Source organism: Alligator sinensis, unplaced genomic scaffold (genome assembly GCF_000455745.1).
Source record: "Alligator sinensis unplaced genomic scaffold, ASM45574v1 scaffold193_1, whole genome shotgun sequence".
In the NCBI taxonomy this organism is placed as follows: Eukaryota; Metazoa; Chordata; order Crocodylia; family Alligatoridae; genus Alligator; species Alligator sinensis.
In genome coordinates, this window is record NW_005842199.1 from 1,205,877 (window position 1) to 1,229,111 (window position 23,235).

The 23,235-nt window shown below is 43.1% G+C and overlaps 1 protein-coding gene across 1 annotated transcript in view; it reads right to left on the minus strand.

Moving 5' to 3' along the window:
* Positions 1-3,991: 3,991 nt before the first annotated feature.
* The window catches only part of LOC106722339 (disintegrin and metalloproteinase domain-containing protein 12-like), a 113,204-nt gene continuing 93,960 nt past the window's right edge, over positions 3,992-23,235 (minus strand). The window contains exons 4-5 of the mRNA XM_025207549.1: positions 4,533-4,606; positions 3,992-4,248 (exon numbers count right to left, since the gene is read on the minus strand). Of these exons, the coding sequence (XP_025063334.1) occupies positions 4,146-4,248; positions 4,533-4,606 (177 nt within the window). The 3' untranslated portion in view covers positions 3,992-4,145. The remainder of the gene's footprint in view (positions 4,249-4,532; positions 4,607-23,235) is intronic.

A 23,235-nucleotide genomic window follows, 5' to 3' on the forward strand; every position in this document is an offset into this window, starting at 1 on the left:
ATTTACCAATGTTATTGGTATTAATTCTACATGTAACAAACTAGAATACAGCAAAGGCTGCTTTGAGTGAAATTGTGTAACCGTAACATTTTGTAACTGGTGGATGATTTGATGATTTAAAAAAATCTCCCCATATGACAAGTGTTTCTAAAACATTTTAAGTTATTGCTCCATTGCTCCAAGGCACTCAAGACTACAATCATTTTCTAAAAATTTTAGTATGCACTAAATTACATTTAAGATATCTGCCTGCAACATATATTCCCTAGTTAGTCTTCTAAGATTGAGATGGAATTTACTGCAAATGATTCTGTTTTTGCCATTATATATTCTTAATCATTGTAAATATAATTTTAAGCAACCAGTCTTGAAATAAATCTTTAAAAATATTTCATAAGCATGTAGGTGGGGCAACGTAAAGTAAATAACAGTTGGAGACAATCAAGAACATCTGAAATGTTAAGCTATGAATACTTACCAAGTCCAATTATAAGTGCTGTCACAAAAACAAAATGCAAACACTTCTTCTGTTTTTAAAAATCAGCAAACACCAATGTGACATTAAATATTTCCACAGATAACAGATGGTTTAACACATCAATCCTCAGTTGGTTTGGCTAATGCATCTGAATCATGCCTTGAAATTCAATTCTAGCTTTGGAAAATCTCTATGGTTTTTACTAAATGGGTTTTAATGTTAAGCCTACTCAAAGCAGCTGTTTCTGCTAAGAATGGAAAACTATATTCAGTCTTTGCATGACCCAATGCAGGAATTATGTAGTTTAGGGTTTCCCCCCTCTCCCCATTTCCTCAAAGAATAGCATGTTTTACATGAAACAATAGCCAGTAAAGTAAAAGAGCATGTGTGTCAGGACTTCATTTTTGTTGTTGAAAAGATGTTTGTACTTGCTATTTTGCTTTTATCTAAAGCATGCCCATTTAATGTGTATTTCAACAGTCCACAGTGAGATCTTGGTAAGAGCCACTTTGTCTTTCATATGTTAAAATGTACTCTCCAAGAGATTACTACTGGTACTTTTTATTCTGTGCCTCTTTAGTGCTTTTCATCCAAGGATTTCAAATGCCTTTCTTCATTAATTAAATTTCAGCACCTAAGTGAAGCGAGTATTATCTCCACTTTACAAATGGATGAACAATGTGGGACACAGACAGAAGGAGAGAGACTCTGTGGCAAAGGGAAACTGAATTGATATCTTCCAGCTTCCAACCTCAGCTATATCATACCCTGAGTATGCTCATAGGCAGTGGTTACTGGGATCCATCAAATCCTAACCCAAGGACAGCGGGCCATGAAAGTCTTGTGCTACTGCACTGCTCCCTGCTTTTTGTGACCCTGCAGACATCTCTCCAAACAGGTAACTCTTCACTACTGGAGATGATGAGAGAACTTAGAGGCACTATACCCTAGAAAACCATACAATTCATTATAATAAATGAAGGATAACCAGTTGCATGTTAACTTACTGTGGTTCAGCTATACAGGTTGGAGTAGCCTTTCAGGAAGATTCTAGGGCAATAAAGGATCAGCCGTAATGCAGCTACTGGGCTGTCAGCAAGATGGACTGACTTGTGGGGGTAGGATTAAGTACAACAGATTAAGTACAACAGATCCATTGTGCTTTTGTAGATTTGCAAAAGCAGCTACAATGGTGGCTTATGACAGAATGCTTAGGCAGGTCTGTGAAGAGATATGGAATGGTCTTTTTGTTACAGGAAAGCTCCAGGAGAAATTATCTTCCAAAAGTGTAATTCTGGCCTTAGAAAACATTATGTCTATCCTATTGCCATTCTTGGAAGACTTTTCTTTATGACCTCAAAAACCTGACCCCAAGACCTCTCAGAACTCTAGGAATCAAGCAGCAATACCATGCCCACGTTAAATATTCCAAACTTTCGAAGTGTGTCACATCTTCTCTTGCTACTCATATCCCATCATCTTATGTTTACATAACACAGCGCAGCATAGTACCCACTACTGCACAGTTCCAACCCATGGAAATGCAACTATTGATTTCTGTGGGCAAAGAGCCAAGCTACTGCTCTGCTCTGTAGAGCATGGATTATTTCTTCTTATCTACTTGCAAAAAACCATGCACATACAGAGTAACAACAAATAGATAAAGATATTGATGCAGTACAAATGCAAAGCAATTTATATGACACTTGTCTTTGGCAAAATTGCTCAACCTAATGAATGATGTAACTGAATGAACATATGCCATTATATCCTTGATTTTCAAGCTTGATTTCCTGAATATGGACTTACATTTTTTAATGAAATGCAAAACATAAATTGTAAATTCCCTGTTGAAATTAAACCAATTATCCACCCAAGGGCAAAGAGATATACAGTATCTATGACTAGCTATTTATGTGGTTGGGATCTCTCAACAGCACCCTATTTTACAAGCTCCAGAGGCAAGCAACGTTAAATGTATATTAACTGGTTCAGTTATATATTAATGGGTCAGAGACCCACTGTGCTGCGTGCTGTACAAACACATACTAGAATATAAAATTTTGGCTCTGAAAAGTTCACAGTAAAAGCACATAAATCAGAGAAACAAGTAGTAAATGAATGAATGCTTTAAAGAAAAGACTGACCCATCATATCAACATCTGTGCTAGTCAAGCAATTTGTCCCACTGATTAATATGCTGTCCTGTCTTATGTCTATCTCATACAGAAGATGGAAATCGCAATCCTGAAGTTACCTAAATCTAATGGTTTATTGCAGGTAGAACAGAATTTAATATGTCCACCATCTGCAATATTAGTGGTTTTATGTTCTTTTAATCTTTAACAGGGAATGAAAATAGTTTCTTCAATTGCAGCATACTTGACATTCCAGAAACAAGGCACACCCTTTGTCAAATACTAAAAGAATAAAAAACTAAACCCACATTTACTCAGAAAATTAATTCTCCTTTTGCTGCAATTCAATGGAACTGAATAACCCCAGAACGTGCAATCTGCAGTTTGTTTCAAAGATAGGAAATGAACTACTAAGAACCACTGCAAATCAACAAGCATTATGATTTGGACATAACATGGACTATCAAAGTGAAGTGGACTCTGTGTCACAGATGGTGGTGTCAGGGTCATCCAGTTGCCTGGTAATAAAAAGCATTATTCCCAATTTTAATGCAAAGCAGTAAAGAGTTACTCAAGTGAATTCCACTTTGGATCACTTAGCATGAGCTTAAGGGCAGCACATACATTTCCTATTGTAGGCTTCTGCTTTCACATATAAACTCTTCTCTTTCTTAGTGTTTTTAGTATCTCCAAGGATCGAGAAAGCAATTATTGTTAGATTTTAAAAGCAACAAAACCTACAAAAGCTGTTTCCCCTCAAATTACTATTATAGGGAAGAGGGTACCATAGGATGCATGTGTCCCTTGATATCGACTTTAACACAAGTATATAGAATTTTGTACCAAACGCTTTAAGATATTTTCTGTTAACTTTGATTACTTACTGTTGGCATGTGATGTTATCCCTCAACGTGAAAGGTGGTCTCATAGTTAAAACTTGATAATCTGTTTTTAATTACTGGTTTTGCCACAGACCTTTGCTCTGACTTTGGGTATGGTACATAACTTCTCTATGATGTTTTTGTTCCTCATCCTCTGTCTGTCTTGCATAATTGCTGTAAACTATTCAAGACAGGATCCCTTTGCTTCTATATACATATATAATGCTTTGGGGCCAGGAGCCCTGACTTCAATCCAATAATAATGGACTGGTACAGTGATGCCAAAGAGAACCATACAATTTTATTATGTTTAGCCCAGGGATAATCTTACAGCTACTGGGAAATGCAGAGACTTGGATAAAAGCAGTCCAATATGGCGAGTATGAGTTGAAGAGAGTGAAGTTGGACAGGAACTTCTCACCAGCCCTATAAAGCTCTGCTGTATTGAAAAGCAAACAGGGCTTTGCAGTTTGTGTGGATCATGTCATCAGGAAGGGTGGGGCCAAGCCAGGGGCCAGCTGCTTTATGCAACATCTCTTGCTCCATCCAACAAACTTGTGAAACTCCCACTGAGATTTCCAGCAGGGGGTAAAATGGGCCGTTTGTCTCTTACCCTACATATCAGGGGTGGGATGTATGCATAGGCAGTCAGCCAATGTCCATGGGGAGGAGTATCAGGAAGGGCCAAGCCCTCCAGAAAGATGCTTCAGGGTCTGTGGGGTTTTCCTTTACAGTGTAAATAGTGGGGTTACTGCAGAAAAACAACAAGGATGAGAAAAAAGGAAAACACTGAGAAGGCCTATTTTTCTCTTCAGAGTCACACACAGGCTAAATTGTGACACAATGGTAAGCAGGATTAACATACCCAGAATATAAACTGGAATGAAATATTTATGGTCAGGAGCCTGTTCCTTGAAGTGCTGCATAGTAGATTTGCCCACAGTTCCAAGCTTTATACAAACTATCAATCTTAAAAACTTTAAACCCTCTGCTAGTGCCTCCAGTGTGCAGTGAATACAAATCAGATTTACTTACTCGTTTCTCTCCAGACTGATGACCAATTGCTTACTTTCAGCTTGTATTACAAACGTCAGCATTGCTGGGTGACTCTGAAAAATGAAAATGAAGTAGTTGAGCTTAATGCCAATAGTGTTCTTGTACAGCCTGTGCTGTAGTGTGCCGAGAGCCCCTGAATGACACTGACCACAATGGGAGGTGATGGAGAACCCAACAGAATTGGGCCCTTCTTGCTGCCTGGGGAGAACGCAAAGCTACTGGGGACTCTGCAGTGCAACATCCCTTAATAACCAATGTTTCAGTTAATAAACAGAAATAATGGAAGCGTGGTACTGGTAGTGTCACATTCCCTTTTCAAGAGATAGATAAAAGACTCTGTACCTTTTTTAGCAATGATACAGCTTGCATTCTTCCTGAGAACAGACAGCAGCAGTAATATACTTCTAAATCTGTATGTGAGAGAGAACCCCAGCAGTACGCTGGAAATCATTTTCAGCAGACCTCCTGAGAGAATTTTAATAAAAATTTTAAACCATTCTTTTTCTTCTCCACATGTTGATGTAATTAGATCTTGCCACTTATAAAATGCCTTATGAAAACTCTCTGATATAGTAGAATTTCTTAACATGAGCCATAAGCAAATCAGACTTAGGCCTTTGTAAGGGGCCATTTGCAGTTTAACATGTTCATGGCCACATCTCGTTCCTTCCTCACCTGTAATTAGTTCCACTAAGCTGTGCCAGAGGGTTCTGCTGCATGGCCCCAATGGAGTTACTGAGATACTTAAAGGGAAGTACATACAGGACTTTACTGATTCTGGGTCAAAAGCACAGAAACCCTGTACACCATAGGCCCAAGGCTACCACTAGACCATGGGTAGGCCACCCCCAGCACACATGCTAAAGCATTTTGCTTAGCACATGCACCTTGGGGTGGATCGTGGAGGAACCATGAGGGGCTTAATCCTTGTTGTGGCAGTGCAGCCTTGGCCCCTTCCCTATCCTTTGCTTCAAGGCGCACATGCACCTGCTGCTGGCAACAAGCTGGCCCAGGGCTCTGTAGACTCCATGCAGCTGCTTGCAGCTTCCCTGCCAGCTCCTGCAAGCAGCTTGGGATCCATGCCAGGTGGCTGGGGTCTGGCCAGAGCCCGGGCTGGCTGTGGTGGCAGCCAGGAGGCTGCAAATGGCTGCGCTGGGTCTGCAGAGCCCTAGCCCAGCTCGTGGCTGGCAGTGGGTGCACATGCGCCTTGTAGCAGACGGTGGGGAAAGCGCTGGGGCTGCACTGCCACAACAAGGATTGGGCTCCTAGGGGCTCCCCTGCCCCCGGCATGCCAACATCTTACAAGTCGAGTTTGCACGTGTTTTTGGCACTGCCTAAAAACATTGTAGTTCCCTGCACTAGACCTTCCACGGGAAGTACGGCACTGAAGAATTAATTTTTCCCTAGAAATATTTGTAAATTTTAACACAAATCATGTAACTTCTTCATTAAAATAAACAATGTTGTAACTACACACATGCTGACTGTTCAGGTTGGAGTTCTCAGAAACAAGGCCAGTAATAATCACGAAAATCTCATAAGAACAAAAGACAAAGTACTTAACCTCATTAAGTCAAAGTTAGAACACCACTGAGAGTATACAAATAATTTCTTACCTAGAAAGTTCTCCCCTTAACGAGAGAAAAGCATCAAAACAAAAAAAGGCAGGGAGGGGGGAAGAAACTTTCACCCTAGCATAGGAGGCAGGACATCTGGGTCTTATTTCCAGCAGTACCACAACTGGATGGCTAAAGGCTTACAGCATGAATTTTTATAAAGCTTTTGGGGTTGAGGGACAGCAGTCTCTATGCCAGTGATCCTCAACCAGGTTGTGGGGGGTACCCAGGGACACCATTAAATCTTCTGAAGAGTGCTGCAAGGTGCGAGGAGAAGAGCGAGGGGATAAGCGCATCTTCAAGCTCCACCCTGCCTAGCTGCTGTCCCATGTCCATTGTCCAGCCCCTCTACAAGTGGGTAAGAACTGCAAAACATAAATTATTTTTTTAAAACCAGGTGCCGTTCAATTCACAGAAGTTATGGAGAAGTGCCTTGAGTCAAAGGTGGGGTGTTTGGAATCTAAAAAGGTAGACAATCACTGCTTATGCAGTCTCTTTGCATAAGAAGCAAATGCACCTATACTCGTGACACTTGAATTTTAACATACTGTTTCCAGCATGTTAAAGTAATCCAAATCCAGTTTTAAACTGGATCATACTGGAACACAGTTTAAAGGATCATTCACACTAAACTTTTTATTAAGCAAGCTTCACTGGACTGGTAGACAATACTGTCCTGTTTTGAAAATCCATTGGTAGTTCAAAAAAACCCAAACAAGCCAGAAAAACAACAGTAGCTGCTCTGTACAATTAATTTGCTTTTGAAGAACAGTTTAAATTAGGTCAACCACAAAGCTGAAACACTTAGTTTAATGATTTAACATTTAACTGACTTTTTAAGAACTGTTTCTGAATTTCTGATTGGTGGACCAATAAATTGATGCTGTCCATCTCAAAATGACTGATGGATGGTGAATGCTTAAACTACGATTATGTATAAAAGATTTAGAAAATCAGAATGTTACTAAAAGTTAAATTATTATGAGGAGAATACTGTAGATGTGTGAGCATTAGAGGATGATGCAGAGTTATAAATTCAGTATATTAAGTCTGGCAGCTCCCCAACTCCCTGGTCTTAGATATGCCATTAAACACAGACTATGCCTTAAAAAAAGTTAAGTTCCATCTAAATCATCTAGTTCAAACATCACCAATATACATTCAGATGTATTTTTACCTTTGAAAAATGGCAAAAGGATTACAATTCTGCATCCAAGTGAACTTTGCAATAACTAGATCTTACTGAAATGCTAAATAAAAACTTCAGACTTGTCTTGGCATTCAGTAGACACATGGGAGTCATTTATTGACATGACAATTTAGAGGTAATTTCAATTACCACTTTAATATTAGTGCATTGGTTCCAAAGTCCAAAACATATGCATGCTACAGAATTCAGAGAAGAAAATACAATTAGATAGAATATAATACAGTAAAAAAATTAAGATATTATACCAGCATCATGGCTCCTCCTAGGCTAAAGGACCTTCTGCTAATATGTAAATGATAGATATATTTATTCACAGATTCATTATACAATTTTTTTCTCGACAGTCAATTGACATCACCAGGCTGTAACGTAAAAATGATGCAGAATAGAATGCACCATTATAAGATAACACTATTGCTCTTTGAAAGGTGCACTTGGTAATTTTAAATAATGTCTTGCTGTTCAGATTTTGCATTTTCCAAATACTAAACCAGTGATTCTCAACTGGGGTATCACAGCAGAGATCCTCCCAAGAGTGCTGCTGGGCTCACTCCCTGTGCCACAAGGTAAATAATCACTCTTCCTTCTGCCCAGTGTCAGGCACCCCAGCATACCACAGGCAAGTGGTAGGACTTGGGGGTTATGATTGACCACAAGATGAACATGAGCCACCAATGCAATGTCACAGCTGGTAAAGCAAACAAAATTCTGGCTTGCATCCATAGATGCTTCTCAGGCAAATCTCAGCATGTCATCCTCCTGCTGTACTCGGCCTTGGTGAGGCCACAGCTGGAGTACTACATCCAGTTCTGGGCTCCACAATTTTAAAAGGCTGTGGAAAAACTTGAGAGAGTCCAGAGGAGAGCCACACGCATGATCAGAAGGCAGGAGAACAGGCCTTAATAAAAATTGTTACTGGTATTGGTTAAACGTTTTATATATTCAGTACTGTCATCCAAAATAAAACAGATCTTTGTGGTATAGAAAGAGTTGGGGTTTGTTTTTTTTTTTTACAGTATTTACAATAGTTGTGAGCCATAAGCAAGGAGCTATGTATTGTTAATTTCTATGCTGATGATAACACAATTTATTCCATAGCTAAATGCTTTAAAAAATAGAAAATATGAAATTACAATGGTTTTAGTAAAACAACATCACTTTAACTACAACTAAACGTTCCAGACCTGGCAACCCAGCATCAACTGGGAAGTGCCACCGTGTGGACAGATTTCATATGAAACCAGAGAACGGTGTGTGGTGGAATGTGCTAAGAAACAGACCTGGACCCCAAAATATTTAAAGTAATCATGTTTTCTCTGCTTCTCTCCTAATTTAAAGTATCTAAATTCAAATCATTATACATTCTCTGAAGATATAATTATAAGAGACATACTTCCATTAGTTTGCACCAGCATTTATGAAAATATATGCAAATTTGCAATCAACTCTGGAGGTTCTTTTAGTTTGTTTGAGGATGTTGACTGCCTTGAATTAGGATTAGGAAAGTTTATTTGGTAATCAAGGTGAGGGGGAAATCCATGAACACTAAATAAATAGTGCATAATTAGAAATAAGCTTTCAGTTAACATGAAACAAGAATTGCTTTCTGAAAGTCACCTGAAAAATGGGTAAGACAAAGAAATGGACAATTTAAATAATCTCATGTGAATTAGATACTATTCAACTGTTGACAGAAACACATCAAAAGGTATGATGTATTCAAAAGCCAGTTGGCAGGGAGAAGTTTTCTCATTTTCTCATAATGGAACTAGAGTCAATATACATATTTTTACCTGCTGAGCCAGCAATGGCTTTTAGATTAATTGCTTTCCTGAAATCTGAATGATTCAGAAATACAAGCAGAATATAATGCCAATGAAAGCACCCACTGACTAAGAAACACCATTTATCCCATTTAAAAAAATGGCTTCAAGAAGTCTGTGCTCCTGATTGGTTAAGAGCAGTTGCAACTTGTGATGATAGCCATCACTGGCAAAAATCATTTTTATAAACAACTGCTTCCTGCTGTGGACTTATTCCCTGGCACCAAAACTGTCTTCAGGAGAGCTTTTTTGGCCATACTGCACTTAAATGTACTCTTCAGATTTCAACGGAGAAACTGAAAGTTGAAGAACGTAGAAGGAAAACTATTACTTAAATATTTTATTTAAAAATCACTATTAAAGATTAAAATAATTCAGGAAAGCTCTCCAGGCCTTACGCCACAAGAAAAGAAAAGGCAAGAGAGAACAGTAGTCTTGCAGTTGTGTTGGTACTTGAGATACTCAAGTGCAAAGTCCAAATGCCATAGGCTTAACTAGTGATGCTGGGTAAACCACTCAGGAGCAATCTTTACTCCCTTACTTCAACAGAGAGAAGATTTAATCTTTCATCTCATATTCTGCATCAGTTCCCCAACTGTAAAATGGGGTTTCAACACATCCACTCTCTATCAGCTGCTTTGGACAGGGACTGCCTTTACCGTACATGCACAACACAGCAAAGCAGGGTCCTTATTGGATCAAGGCACCAAGGCTTTAGTCAAATACAATAACAGCAAGTGGCATGCACGTCTTCCCACGGTGCCGCACACTTTTATTTCTATAACGCCTTCAGTTGGATCATAGGTTGTGCCTTTATAGAAAAGCTGGACTAGAAGGGACCTCAGGAGATCATTTTGTTCAGGGCTGTCCAAATTCTGAGCAGTAAGTGCTGCAAGCCACACCAGTCATAGGTCTTGGGTCACACACTGCATGGGCTCCCTGGGACTCTCAGTGTAGGTGGTGCAGGCTGCCTCCCACTCCCCCCTGCATGCATGTGCACACACACTTTCCGCAGCCAGACAGGAAACACAAACTTCCCACCCCCAACCCCATGTCTTGTTGCCACATGAACAGTGGTCTTACTGGGGCTGCTCCTGCCACGCTGCTCTGTCCCAGAGACTCTAGCCATCCCCGCATCAGGAGCAAGGAGAGGGAATGGCAGACAGGTGCCATCCAGATGGGAACCCACGTTAACCCCTTGTAGGCCAGAGGTAGCCTGCAAGCTGCCAGCTAGACAATCCTGATGTAGTTTTAGATCTGTGTAACTCCCTGGTTAAGGCAGGATCATCCCTAACTAAGCCATTCCAGTCCAGTGTGACTAACATTATGCCCTTAGCAATGTCTCAGCAATAGGCCAACTAGGGTCTTAGCAAATAAGCCTTTGCTCTTTTCCATATTTTGATGGTTTGACTAAATGCTGAAGAAGTTTATATAAAGACACACTAACACAATTTCAGCCTTTGGGTATGAAACATTAGTAGTGAATATTTTAAGAAGATTTGTTCAGCATGTTTACCATAGCCAAATTGGTAATTTAAATAACTAACCATTCACAAAGCACAATTTTGTTGCAGTAATCTAACAAAAAGTATTAAATCACAGCTGGACCGCTTCTTCCTTCAGGCTGCACATCGGGCATTTGCTGTGATCATACTGCAATGCTGTTAGATTTTCCCTTGGTAATAGCTGTGGAAATCAGGATAGAAAACTTCAAAATCATTTTATATTGCATCTGAAAGGACAGCAAACTAATGAAGTAGCCACTCCTAATATGTAGGACTCTGTACTTTCCTCACTACCAGAAGATTAAAGAATTTTATCTGATTAAGATAAATGAGTTAGGCTGGATTCCCTTAACTTAAAAAATGTCTTATTAGCATTTCTGTAACAGAAATAAAAGAAAATATCTAAAAACAAATACCAGAGAAACAGAATAATATGAACACTGAACACTAAAAGATAAACATATTTTGAAAATTTCAGATAACAGTATTTATTCATTTACATCTAAAACCCACAGGGTACAAATCCGCCTCAGAGTGCGCATCCACACATGCAACCACGTGTGCTTGCAGAAGATCAAATAGCAATGGCACACATTTGTGCCGGAGATTTGTGCCTCAGCACCCATGCCTGAATATGCACCTGTGCTGGCTCCAGCAATATAAAAAGCTGCCCTGGCAAACAGCTCAGGGCTACTTGCCCTTAGGAGCTTCTGAGGCCCAGCCAGTTAGTATCTGGGGACACTAGCCCCTGTGCCAACTGGACTGCTGAAGCAGCCCTAACCTAGAGTGGCCCCTGCTCTATGCACTGCAGCAGTCTGGCAGTGGGGGCTGCTGCCTGGCTGGGACCTGCTGCCACCTGGGACAGCATCCTCCCCCTTGGACCTGCAGCCCCATGGCTGCATGCCTGCTAGACCCAGATGGGGTCCACACAGCCACCTGGGCTGTGGTACGTGCACTATAGCAAAGCCTCTTGCACCTCTGGACCAGCTGCCAGCGGGCCGTGGCTGCACAGTTGGCCTTCATGTGGCACTGCCATCATGTGTTCTGGTGCCCCTGCTCTGCCAGCTGGGCAACTATTGCTCAGAAGATGTGCTCATTGTGGTAGCCTGCTTTGAACTGTCCAAGTGTGTCCTCCTGGCTCCAAATGGCTAGGTCAGCCACCTCATCTGCCCTCCAGCTGTGTCCTGTGCTGGTCCTGGGCAGGCTCCTCTGCCCAGGTGCCACCACTTGCCTCACCAGCAGAGATCCTGGTGTTTCCCGTTTAAAAATTACAAATTATCCGATAAAAAAAAACAAAATTCCCTCATTAAAATACCCAAAATTCATATTCTTCCACGATTAAAATGAAACACCACTATATACAGAGAGATCAGTTTGACAATGTTTTATTGATATATTTACAAATTTAAAGTAATTTGAAAGCCCACCAGTGTCTCTATCATAATAATAAAACAAATTCTAAATATCTTTATACTTTGGTGTTTGCTTGTGTTTTTTTTCTCATAGAAAAATCAGAGCTGCCCCTGCATCTGCCCCTTTCGCTCATCAGGATGTGGGGTGCTAAGCAGCACTGATATACTGGTGCCCTGCCCCGTCTTTGTCCCTCACTCCCAACCCACAGCCCCTGCCTGCGCCCACTAGTTCCCTCCTGGCAGCAGTTCCATTCCAACATCAGGACATGAGTCTAGCTGCAGCTGTCCCACCTCTTGCTTTGTGGCTCTGAGCAGTACCAGCCCTGCTGTTCTGCCCCCTGCTCCTGTGCCCAGGCCCCAGCAATCCCCATGCCATTCCTGGGAAGCCCTTGACTGGGGCTCAGGGACTGGGCTGGACAAGCCCCTTCCCTTCCAGGCCAGCCTCCCCCTGCACAGGCTGCTTTAGGGGGGCAGGGGGGGCTCTAAGCCTGGCTCTGGCAGCCTCTCCTACTCAGAGCGCTCCCCCATCCCTTACCCTCATCTCTCTCTCTCTCTCACACACACACACACAAACCCCTGTTGCTACGTCCACCCCTCCCCCCAGCCCATCACACCCCCCCAAGTGGTTCCTGGGACTAGAAGCCCCCCCCGCAAGGCTGGGGCTGCATGTGTGGGCATGGGGAAGGGCTGCAGTGTGGCAGTTGCCCCAGCTGTGGTGGTTCCTGCCAGCAGATCCCATCTCGTCTGGAGGCTGGGCATGCAGGGTGTGAGATTTGTTGGGGGAATGTGGGATTGGGGTGGCTTGTGGGTGGGTGTAGGGGTGAATGTAGGGTTTGTGGTGTGGAGTTTGCGGGAGGATGTGGGGCTTGTGTGGGGATTTGGAGTGGTGTGTGGTTTGTGGGTGAGCATGTAGGTCAGGGCTTGTGGGAGTGGTTTGGGGTGTGGGAGGACAGTGTAGGGGTTGGGGGGACTGTGGGAGTGGAGGGGACTGCTCGGGAGGGGTGGATCCCCACTTCCCACACAGTGCATAGTCCCCCTGCAGCAGCAGCGGCCATCAGGATGTTTGTGGCTGCTTCAGGCAGAGACCCCCGGCTGCACGGTGCTGCCTGAGACCGGGGGCTGTACATGGTGCCAGCCCAGCCCACTGGCATGCGCCCTCATGCATGACTGGGCTGCTCTTGCTGTCATGCAGAGCTCCCGGCACTGCATGTAGAACCCCCACACTGTCAAGCTGGGCCCAGTCCTGCCTGTATGGAGCCGGCCCAGCCTGATGGCATGGGGCACACGGAGGCAGGACTTGGCTCAAGGGCACGTGGCTTCTGTGTACAGTGCCGGGAGCCCTGCATGACAGCAAGAGTGGCCTGGTGGTGCTCGTGAGCACGGGCTAGCAGGCCGGGCCAGTACCATGCATCATGAGCAGCCCCTGGTCTCAGGCAGCACTGCATGGCCAGGGGTATCTGTCAGGAGTGGCCACAAATGCTCCGATGGCCACTGCTGCTGCAGGGGGGCTGTGTGCCATGCAGGGGCAGGGTAGGGGCGGGCAGGGAACGCATTCCTCCCTAGCAGTCTTCCAACCCCCAGTCCTCCCACCCCCACATCCCTAGTTACCTAGGACAGAGCCTGGGTCCAATCCACCACTGCAGCCTTGCCCCAGCATGCTTAGGCAGCATGCTGGAGCACCAACGACATGCAGCAGCCATAGAGATGCTCTGGCTGCATGCTAGAGAATCTCTCTGGAGGACCCAGCCTTCAGGTACTGCAGATCACACTCCACGAGTGTGCCTTGTGCCGCTTTTTCCCAGCAGGTTATTTTTTGATACTGGGATTTCCTGTTATCAAATTTAGAGTCCATGGTGCATATATGCAATGGGGGGAACATTTCTTTGGTCCCAGTGTGCCTCTTACGGTGTCTCAAACTGCTTTGAGGTGCCGCAACAGACACATGCTCACTCATCTGGACACGGCCAGAGAGGTCAAACTATAAATGCTTTTATTCACCCAAGTGCCACATTAATGGTAACAACACTGTATCTGGACACTGCAAATAGGTGCCAATATTCAGTAGTGTACCCAGGGGTCGGGAGGGGTATGTGTGGTCAGGGCAGCAGCCCTTGGTACCAGCTTTGTGGGGAAAATTAAAAACAGCTGCCACCACAGCATGGCAGGAGCCAGCGCTGCCTTGAATGTCAGCAGCAGCTGCCCTGCTACACCTCTGCCTATACTTGAAAATCCATTACTATTTCTTAGATGCTGAAAGCATGACAGGAAACTGTAATAATTATAATGAACCCACAGACATCCACATTTACTGTATTTCTTAGATTCCAAGATGTGGTCCTCGACACATTTAACATGGAGGGGAAAAGCCCCTCATCTTGGAACTGAGTCAGAAATGACGTCGGGCAGGCAGCAGCTGTGGCTCTGGCTTCAGCCCAAACCTCAGGCTGGGGCTGGAGCCACAGCTGCTGCCTAACCCTGCCCTCTACCTTGCTGCCTTGGTATCCCCTGCCTCTCCTCCCCACAGTCACAGGCCCCCACCCTCTCTTTCCCCCATTTCACCTACCCCACAGTCTCTGCCCCACCACCCCTCCCATCTCCTGCCTTACCTATACTCTGATGCTGGCAGGCTCTGTTCCTGCTTCATCCTGGGGCACACGGAGCCTGCTGGCACTGAAGTAAGGGTAAGGAGGAGGAGGGACATGGGGGGGGGGTCCAAGGCTGCAGCAATAGAGAAGTGGCATGGGGGCAGGAATGGGGAGGAGGTGCAAGGCTGCAGGGAATCAGGTACAAGGGGTCTTGTAAGTGGGGAAAGAGACAGGCAGAAGGGGGCAAGCTACTTGCCCCCCACCCCACCTCTACACTTCCTGCCCCCCACCACCTGGGAGGCTGTTCCAGATTTGCACAAGGCCTAAATCATACAGACATGTTTTGCTGGCTCTTCCCCTTGCTGTCTAAGTGTGGTTCCCTATAGGATGCACAAGCACATGAAGACGTGGAAAATTAATGTAATTTATTTTGACAGAAAGTATTTGCTAGAGTCAAGTGAGTCCGGCTACAGCCATGCAGTATTTGTGATACAACGCGAGGGAGATTCAGGCATAAAAATAAAATAAAGTTTACTGAAAGGAATAATAAGAGAAAAGGGAAAGCAAAAATGTTTGCAAGATAAACAGCCCAGAGTAAAAATCCAAATGTAACCCCCAAAACTTCAGAATTAAATCAAATATATATATTGTTTATCATCATACACCACTAGGTCTCACTGGAGAGTAAGACACTGTTAGAGCATGGCCCTGCTTCTGTAGCTTACAAACATCTCTTTGGATCTGTCATGGTCTCACTAAAGTTCACCTTGGGTATGTTTAACCTCATGTACATCTACACAGCACAATACAGTCTTTGCTGGTCTGAGCAGGTCTAACTTATCACTAAAATCTGTAAATCGCCCCAATACATTTCTGAACATATCCACTGGGCTACCTAAGAGGCACTTAACTCCATAAGGCTCTCTTGACAATCCTAGCCTAAAGTTCCATGTGCTTAAGTGGCTTGGGGACTATACACAACGAAGAGGGGCCAACAAGCCACAAACACTGCTCTGTCAAAATGCCTCAGCCTTAATCAAGACAAACCTTGTTTAGTAGTGAAAAAAATAGTCCAGTGTCTATAACTCTTCTCTGGGCTTCTCTCCTTAGACTGCTGAAAGTGACAAACTGTGTCAAATCTATTGTGCACCGGTGGCTGTTTAGGACTGAGATTATCATTCTATTGTGACTGTGATAAGTCACTACTGGCAAATTGATCTACTGACCTAGATCAGAGTGTGATTAATGAGCTGGTGGTCAAAGTAAAGTGACATGACTGTAGCTGGGAGTAGTATTGTGGGCATTTTTTATTTAGCAGTTCTTAAACTCCATAAAGAACAAAACTTTTACTCCAAGGACAAAATCATATTTTTCTTCTTCTACATTATGCTTTTAACAGCTGGGATGAAAAGTCTACATTTCCTCTCCTCTCATCTGCAGGCACATCCAAAGTTAATTATATTTCACATAAATATATTTCAGATAATTCTAGGTTTATATACTTGTTTAAATCGTTTTCATCAAGAACTCAGAATCATAAAGCTGAGGATCTAGAAAGTGTTATTTTCATTAAGGGCATCTCTCCCATGCCATTCCAAAATTTTCTGCATGAAAAGATGTTTAGGTCCCTTCTTCTCAAACTCTGCTGTTCTATGTCAGGGCTGAAAGGTAAATTTACCAGTATCAGATCTCTGTTGTTCTTATCTATTCTTAAAACATGGAGTGACCACATAAAGCGGTAGGTGCCAAGACAACCTAGGAATCCTGCAATGATATCTTGAACACAAGTGAACAAATGCAAGTCCTCCAGTAAGCAAATACTCCATTTAAAGCATGAATACAACAAAGCAAATTCTCCATTTAAAGATCAATACAACAGGCTAAGAATATTATAAATGGCTTCCACTATTTTTCAGCCTAAAAACACATTTTCTCTCCTATCACATCTCTCTAAATTAAGACTACAGGAAATTAAGCAAGTCAATGATACCTTATGTAGAAAAAAAAATTAATTTATATTGGTTTGTAAGTTCCTTAGGACAAGAAACTTGATTGTATTTGACAATCACCAGATCCACCCACTTACTGACACCTTCAAAGAAATCTAGTGGGTTGGTAAGGCATGATTTCCCTTTGACAAAACCATGTTAACTCCTTCCCAGCAAGGCATGTTCATCCATGTGCTGAACTATTGTTATTGTTATTATTTCTATCCGTTTTCCAGAAACTGAAGTTAAACTCACTGGCCTGTAGGTCCCTGGGTTTTTTCTAAAGCCCTTTTAAAGACTGGAGTCACGCTGACAACGCTCCAATCCTCTACCAAGGCTGAATTTAGTGATAGGTTGCATCCTATAGTTAGGGGTTTGGCAATTTCTGATCCAGTAAAATTGTACGTAGACTAGGGTTCAGCACTTCATTCATTCATTAGATTTATATCCCGCCCTATCCAAAAGGGTCAGGGCAGCGGGCCAAAATAATGCAGCTTGGTCCAAAGTGGGTCAGTGCTTCCAACCCAGTCACTGCCGCTGCCCTTTCTGTCTGCACAGCTGCTTCGTTGCCATCAAATCATGCAACTTGCTGCAGAATCCTGGCCCCCCACACCTCAAAATGCCATCAAAATGACACCACTATCTGGGCTTTGCAAACCCAATGAAGTCTCTTGGCAGTTCAGATCTGTGGGTTACCAGCCCCTGATGTAGACTACAGGTTACATGCTAACCTCTGTCAGATGATACACAGAGTAGCATAACATTGCATATTAGTACCTAGGGCAATGATGGAGAAGAAAGCAGCAGTTTTGCTGTCTTTCTCCTTGCTTTTTCAAAGAAACTCTGCTATGAAAGGTTGGCACTCCATGATTCAAGAGGGAAGAAGTGGGAGGAGCCAAAGAATAGCCACTGAATGTGAGACCCTTCCCTCTGATGTATACCGTATGTACTCAAAGACAAGACAAGGTTCCTCACCCAGTCAGCATGGGGGAAAAGGGCCCTCATCTTACATTTGGATACAAGAAAACTGCATTAAATACATAGTCTGTCTCTGAACTGCTGCTAAAAGCAGGATGTGCTCAGTAATGGAAACCAGCTATAAAGCTGATTAAAAGCAGACAATACTGAGCATAACTATAAAACACACAGCTCATATTGGGCAAACATGCTGATGGGACCCGAACTTGTTTTTGGCAAAAATATTTATTTTAGAGCTATATATATCTACAGGCATATGTATATGTATATATGTGTGTGTGTGTGTGTGTGTACACACACACACACACACACACACACACACACACACACACCATACCTCTACAAACCTGTTTCATGACCGCTATGGTTTACCTGCAGTTCAAGACTCACCTTTACAGTTACACCATCTTTATTCCCATTAAAATGATTGTACCATGTGCCTGCACTCCCACATGCCTGTGCATCCACATGCCTATCACCTTCACTTTTACCTATTACAATCATGCAAAGGACCACCTCCACACTTCTGTCCCATCCCCACTTCCCCCAGGTCACTCCCAATTTCCTTTTCTGATTTCCCAGTTCTTTCACTCATCACTAGAATTGTCATAATTGTTGTTGTCATCTCCACTGTCATTGTCATCATTGCTCTCTCCAGCTGTCCCATCTCCGAACAGTCTGTGCCAGTCTCTTCTTTTCCATATGATCTCTGCTTTCTCCTCCCCAACATCTTCTACTGATTTCCTGAAGTATCCCTGCATCTAACTCAGTCCTATTTTGACACTGTTCTGAACTGGGAGGATTGTGTACCTGTACATGAGCAGCTTCCTGGTCATTCACAGAGTGTTTCTGAAGTGGGAGATGAACTAGTTGAAGTTAGCTGTTGGGGTCCCCTGTTGCTTGATCATGTCACCAAATGTGCAACCATGCAGTACTGCCTCTCTGTTCAGGGTCTTGACCCCTGTCACCATCATGAATAGTAAGATTGTTCTCCTCCATACTTCCTTGGTGTATGGGGCAATACCAGAGGAGGTGGTCAATAGTTTCCCTCTACCACAGGCAAGTTTGATGGGCCTCTCTGCCCCTCACTGGTTTTCCACACCTGCCAATTCAAGCCTCTGTGCTCCTTCTGCAGGTCCTTGTGCAAGATTTGCTCCCACATAGCCTGGCAGTTGTCACTAGGTAGTAGGTCCATAGGCAACATGATGTCTCTTGCCCTTACCACCTCTTGCATCTTACAGTGGTTCATCTGGGTGGTTGGGGCCTCGTGCAGCTCATATTTGTTCAAGAAGCATTCCAGGATCTTGTAGAATGACAGTAATTCCATGGTTCATGGGCTTGATTTGGTCTTCGTGTATACTCACCACTGTCACAGCAGACGCCCTGAAAGATACTTTACAAAGCAGACTGTTTTGGATTCTGTCCCTGTCATCAGTGTTTAAATCTGGCTCATACACTTGACCTGGAGGAACAGCAGGACATCTTGCATTTCTCTGTCCCCAGATGGTTTTGGTTTCTACAGTGTAGTCTTCATCACCTTCTCCCATCTGGAGCCCCAGAAGAAAGTGCACATGGCTCTTTGGATTCTGTGGATGACTTGCTCCAAGTTGGGGGAGGGAGGGGGAGCAGACCAGTGCATGTACAGAAGCACTGGTAGCAACACAACCCTCATGAGTGCCAAGTACCCCTCCACTGACAGGTGGTGTGTGTACCACAATCTCAGTCTCTGTTTGACTTTGGCTTCAGTCTTTTCCCATGCTCTCTATACAGTCAGCTCTGGGTCAAACTCCACCCCAAAGATCTTCACCCCCTCATGGGGGATGAAGACCCCCCCAGGCCCAACAGTTCATCCAGTACTAGGCAGGTGCTTTTGCTCAAATTGAGCTTGACCCTTACCACCACTCCATATACTTGGGTGTGTTGTTGATTGTGTTGGTCTAAGGACACAGGAAGACAAAATTCTTTGAGTAGATGTGATATCTTTTATTAGACCAACTAAATAGTTGGAAAATTGTTATTTGTAAGCTCTCAGGCACAAACACCCTTCTTCAGGCATAGGGAGAGTCTTCTGGTGATTTGTATGCTCACCTTGGTAGAATAGAAGCCAAAATGCAAAATGCAGGTCTGTAAAAAATGCAAATGTGTGGCAGTGAGGATTAGACGGAATGGGAGACAATAGGTGGGAGACAGATAGGTGGGGGGAAATGTTAAACTGGTGATAGAATGTAGCTGGTGAAATGCAGACAGATTACCTGTGGTTATCAGATGCCAGGCAGGTTATAATGTGCCATAAACCCAATGTTTATATTTAGTCCATAATTTTGTGTGTCCAGTAGATTTATGAAGTGAAGTTAATAGGCTTGTCTACAAAAGGCATTTTGTAAATTCCCTTTGAGGATTAGAACTGAGAGACTGGAGAGGGAGTGTTTGTCTTGTGAGAGGTGCGCCCCACAGGTAGCTGGGTGTTCTTGTCTTTGATAGAGTTCTGGTGTGTGTTCATTCTGGTATGCAGTTGTTGTTTAGTTTCTCCTACATATTTTCCATCAGGGCATTTAGTGCACTGGATGAGATATATTATATTTATGAAGGTGCAGGTGTAAGATCCAGGAATGGTGATGGTTCTGTTGTGGGGTGTACTAATTGCAGGAATGATGGAGATGTATTGGCAGGTTCTACATTTTTGTCTTGGCATGGTCTGGATTCATTCAGTGTGCTTTGAGCCATAGGAAGTTTGCTTCTAGTGATGAGGTTGGTGAGGTTTGGTGCTTGTTTGAAGGCTAGGATGGGTGGTTCTGGGAAGATCTCTTTAAGAATTGGGTCTTCTGGTATGCGTTGTGTAACAGAGAGCCCTGGACTCTGTTACTTCAAGATAAAGGCAGCCCAGCCATGGAGCACTGCAGGGTAAGCAGGGCACAGCAGCTGCCAGTTGCCAGTGGGGCTGGGCAGGGGATGGGGCCAGGTATGGCAGCCATGGGGGCTTCCCCTGTCTGGGGACAGACAGGCAGAGCAGGAGGAGCAGGAGAACATGCAACCGCCTGGCTCTGCCTGCCTCTTCCTGCCCGATTCAAATCTCCGAAACAGCGCTGAAACTCCAAAACTCCAAAATACATTTGGCTGAATGGAAACACAAAACAGCGATCCAAAACACTGAAACGAATCACTGTCCCTCTGAAACAGCCAAATCCAAAAGGGAAACGAAACATAGCAGTTTTGCACAGCCCTAGTAGATATGTATGTTGGTCCATGGGTTTCTTGTATATGATAGCTTGTATTTTACCATTGATCATAGTGTCTAAAAAGGAAACGTTGTTGCTAGAGTATTCAAGAGATAGTCTGGGCGGGAGAAGTCATGATTATTGAATTTGTGATGGAAATCGGAGATTGCAGGGTTTTGGTCTAAATGATAAAGAGGTCATCTACACATCTTAAGTATATCATGGGTTTGATGGTGCAAGTTCTTGTCTAAAATAATTAACATGTTTTTAAGGGTGATCACTCTAATAATCATTAACCGTGCAATTGTTTGAGGTTAAACCATGAAATCCCGTACAAATTCTCTTGCAGGCAGGCCAAGTAAATTGCCTTACACATAAAGAGACTTCAGGAGAACTCAGATATGTTAAATATGACAATTCACCTCCCAGTCTCTGTTCAGGATCATACATACATGGGATAACATGTCTACTCTGAAGGAAAGATTGCTCACAGGTTTACTATACTCTTCATGGGATTATCCTTGGTATATAAAGAAAAAGCAACAATAACAAACATTAAACATCAGAAGATCATAGGAAAGCAGGGCTGAAAGGGACCTCACAAGGACATCTAGTCCAGGCCCTTGCTCAAGGCAGGTCCATCCCTGACTAAAACCAGCCAAGTGCCTGTCTAACCGGTTCTGAAAAAAATTCAGGGATGTAGATTCCACAACTTCTCTAAGTAGCCTATTCGAATGCTTGACCATGCTCATACTCAGAAAGTTCTTCTCAACCTTCAAACTAAATTTCCTCTGCTGCAGCTTGAGGCCATTGCTCCTAGTCCTGTCCCCTATAGCAATGGGGAAAGTCCACCTCCATCCTCTATGTAATTAACCTTAGGTGATTTGAAGACAATTATCAAATCCCCACCTTAGTCTTCTCTTCTGCAGACTAAATAAGCCCAGGTCTATCAGTCCTCCCTCGTAAGTCTTCCTTCCCAGGCCCCTAACTTTTTGTTGCTCTTAGCTGGACTCTTTCCAATCTGTCCAAATCCTTTTTGAAATATAGAGCCCCAAACTGGACAGTATTCCAGGTGAGGCCTTATCTGTGCCAAAGAGGGAAGAATCTCTTCCCTTGATTTGCAAGTGACATTCGGGTTGATACAATTCAGTATGCTGCTGGCTCTTTTTGCAGCTAGAGCACATTGCTGGCTCATATTCAGCTTATGGTCCTTCTCTATAGTACCACAGCCTAGCCAGTCATTCCCCAGTCTGTTTTTGTGCATGCAGTTATTCCATACTAAATGCAGGACTTTGCACTTCATCCTTTTAAATTTAATCTGATTATCTGAGAACATTTCTCCACTTTATCTGGGTCATTCTGGATCCCAGCCCTATCCTCCAGAGTGCCTGCAACTCCATACAGCTTGGCATCATCTACAAATTCGCTTAATGTGCTCTCAATCCCATGGTCCTAAGTATCAATGAAGATATTAAACAATACCCTCACAACCAGACACTGAGCTATTGATGACTACTCATTGAGCATGATGATTCAACCAGTTATGTACCCACCATATAGTACTTTCATCTAGTCTGTAGTTTTCATTTAGTCAAGTAATAAACCAGTTGGATTTTGCAAAGGGATTTGTTACTGCCATGCCCGATTCCCCACTTACATTGTTTTATACCATTTTAACTCATTGCATCAATAGCATAAGCGGATAATCTACTTAAAAGATTTAATTCACCATTCAAACCACATATTCAACAAGTGGCCCCTGATAAATTGTAATAAACCACATGCAAGTGCCTCTGGCCAAACAAACACAAAGCCACAGAAATTTCAGAAAGTTACCAACATTTAAACTGTCCAATGCTTTCTTTTTATTAATAATTAAATACAGCAGAGATCCCAACCTTATTCCTCAAACTAAACATTTTATTAAAGCGTAAGTACACAGGCTAAACATAGGTAAATCAATATCCATTTTCATGGCAAGCTTAGAAATAAAAATCATTCAAGGATTCCTAACATCAAACTAGTAGGAAGCAAGAGTAGTGAAATATTAAAAGGATCCTGCAAACATCATATACAAGCACACACTGTGCTTGGTAGTAAACGTCTGCAGGATGGGGTCCTAGAAAAGGGTAGAGGCTACCTGAAACATCAAGCCAATGATAAGGAAGTTCCACCTAGCGCCCTCCATTAAGAAGAAAGAGCAGCTTAAAGCAAGGTTTGGTATGTACAGTACATTCTTCTCTGTTCTTTAACTTCAAGAAATCTGCTAGAGCTTCTAGGTTTGGGAGACCACATTGTATAGATTCATGTCCTGGCTTTGGAGGTCCTGGGTTCTATTTTCTTCTCAGCA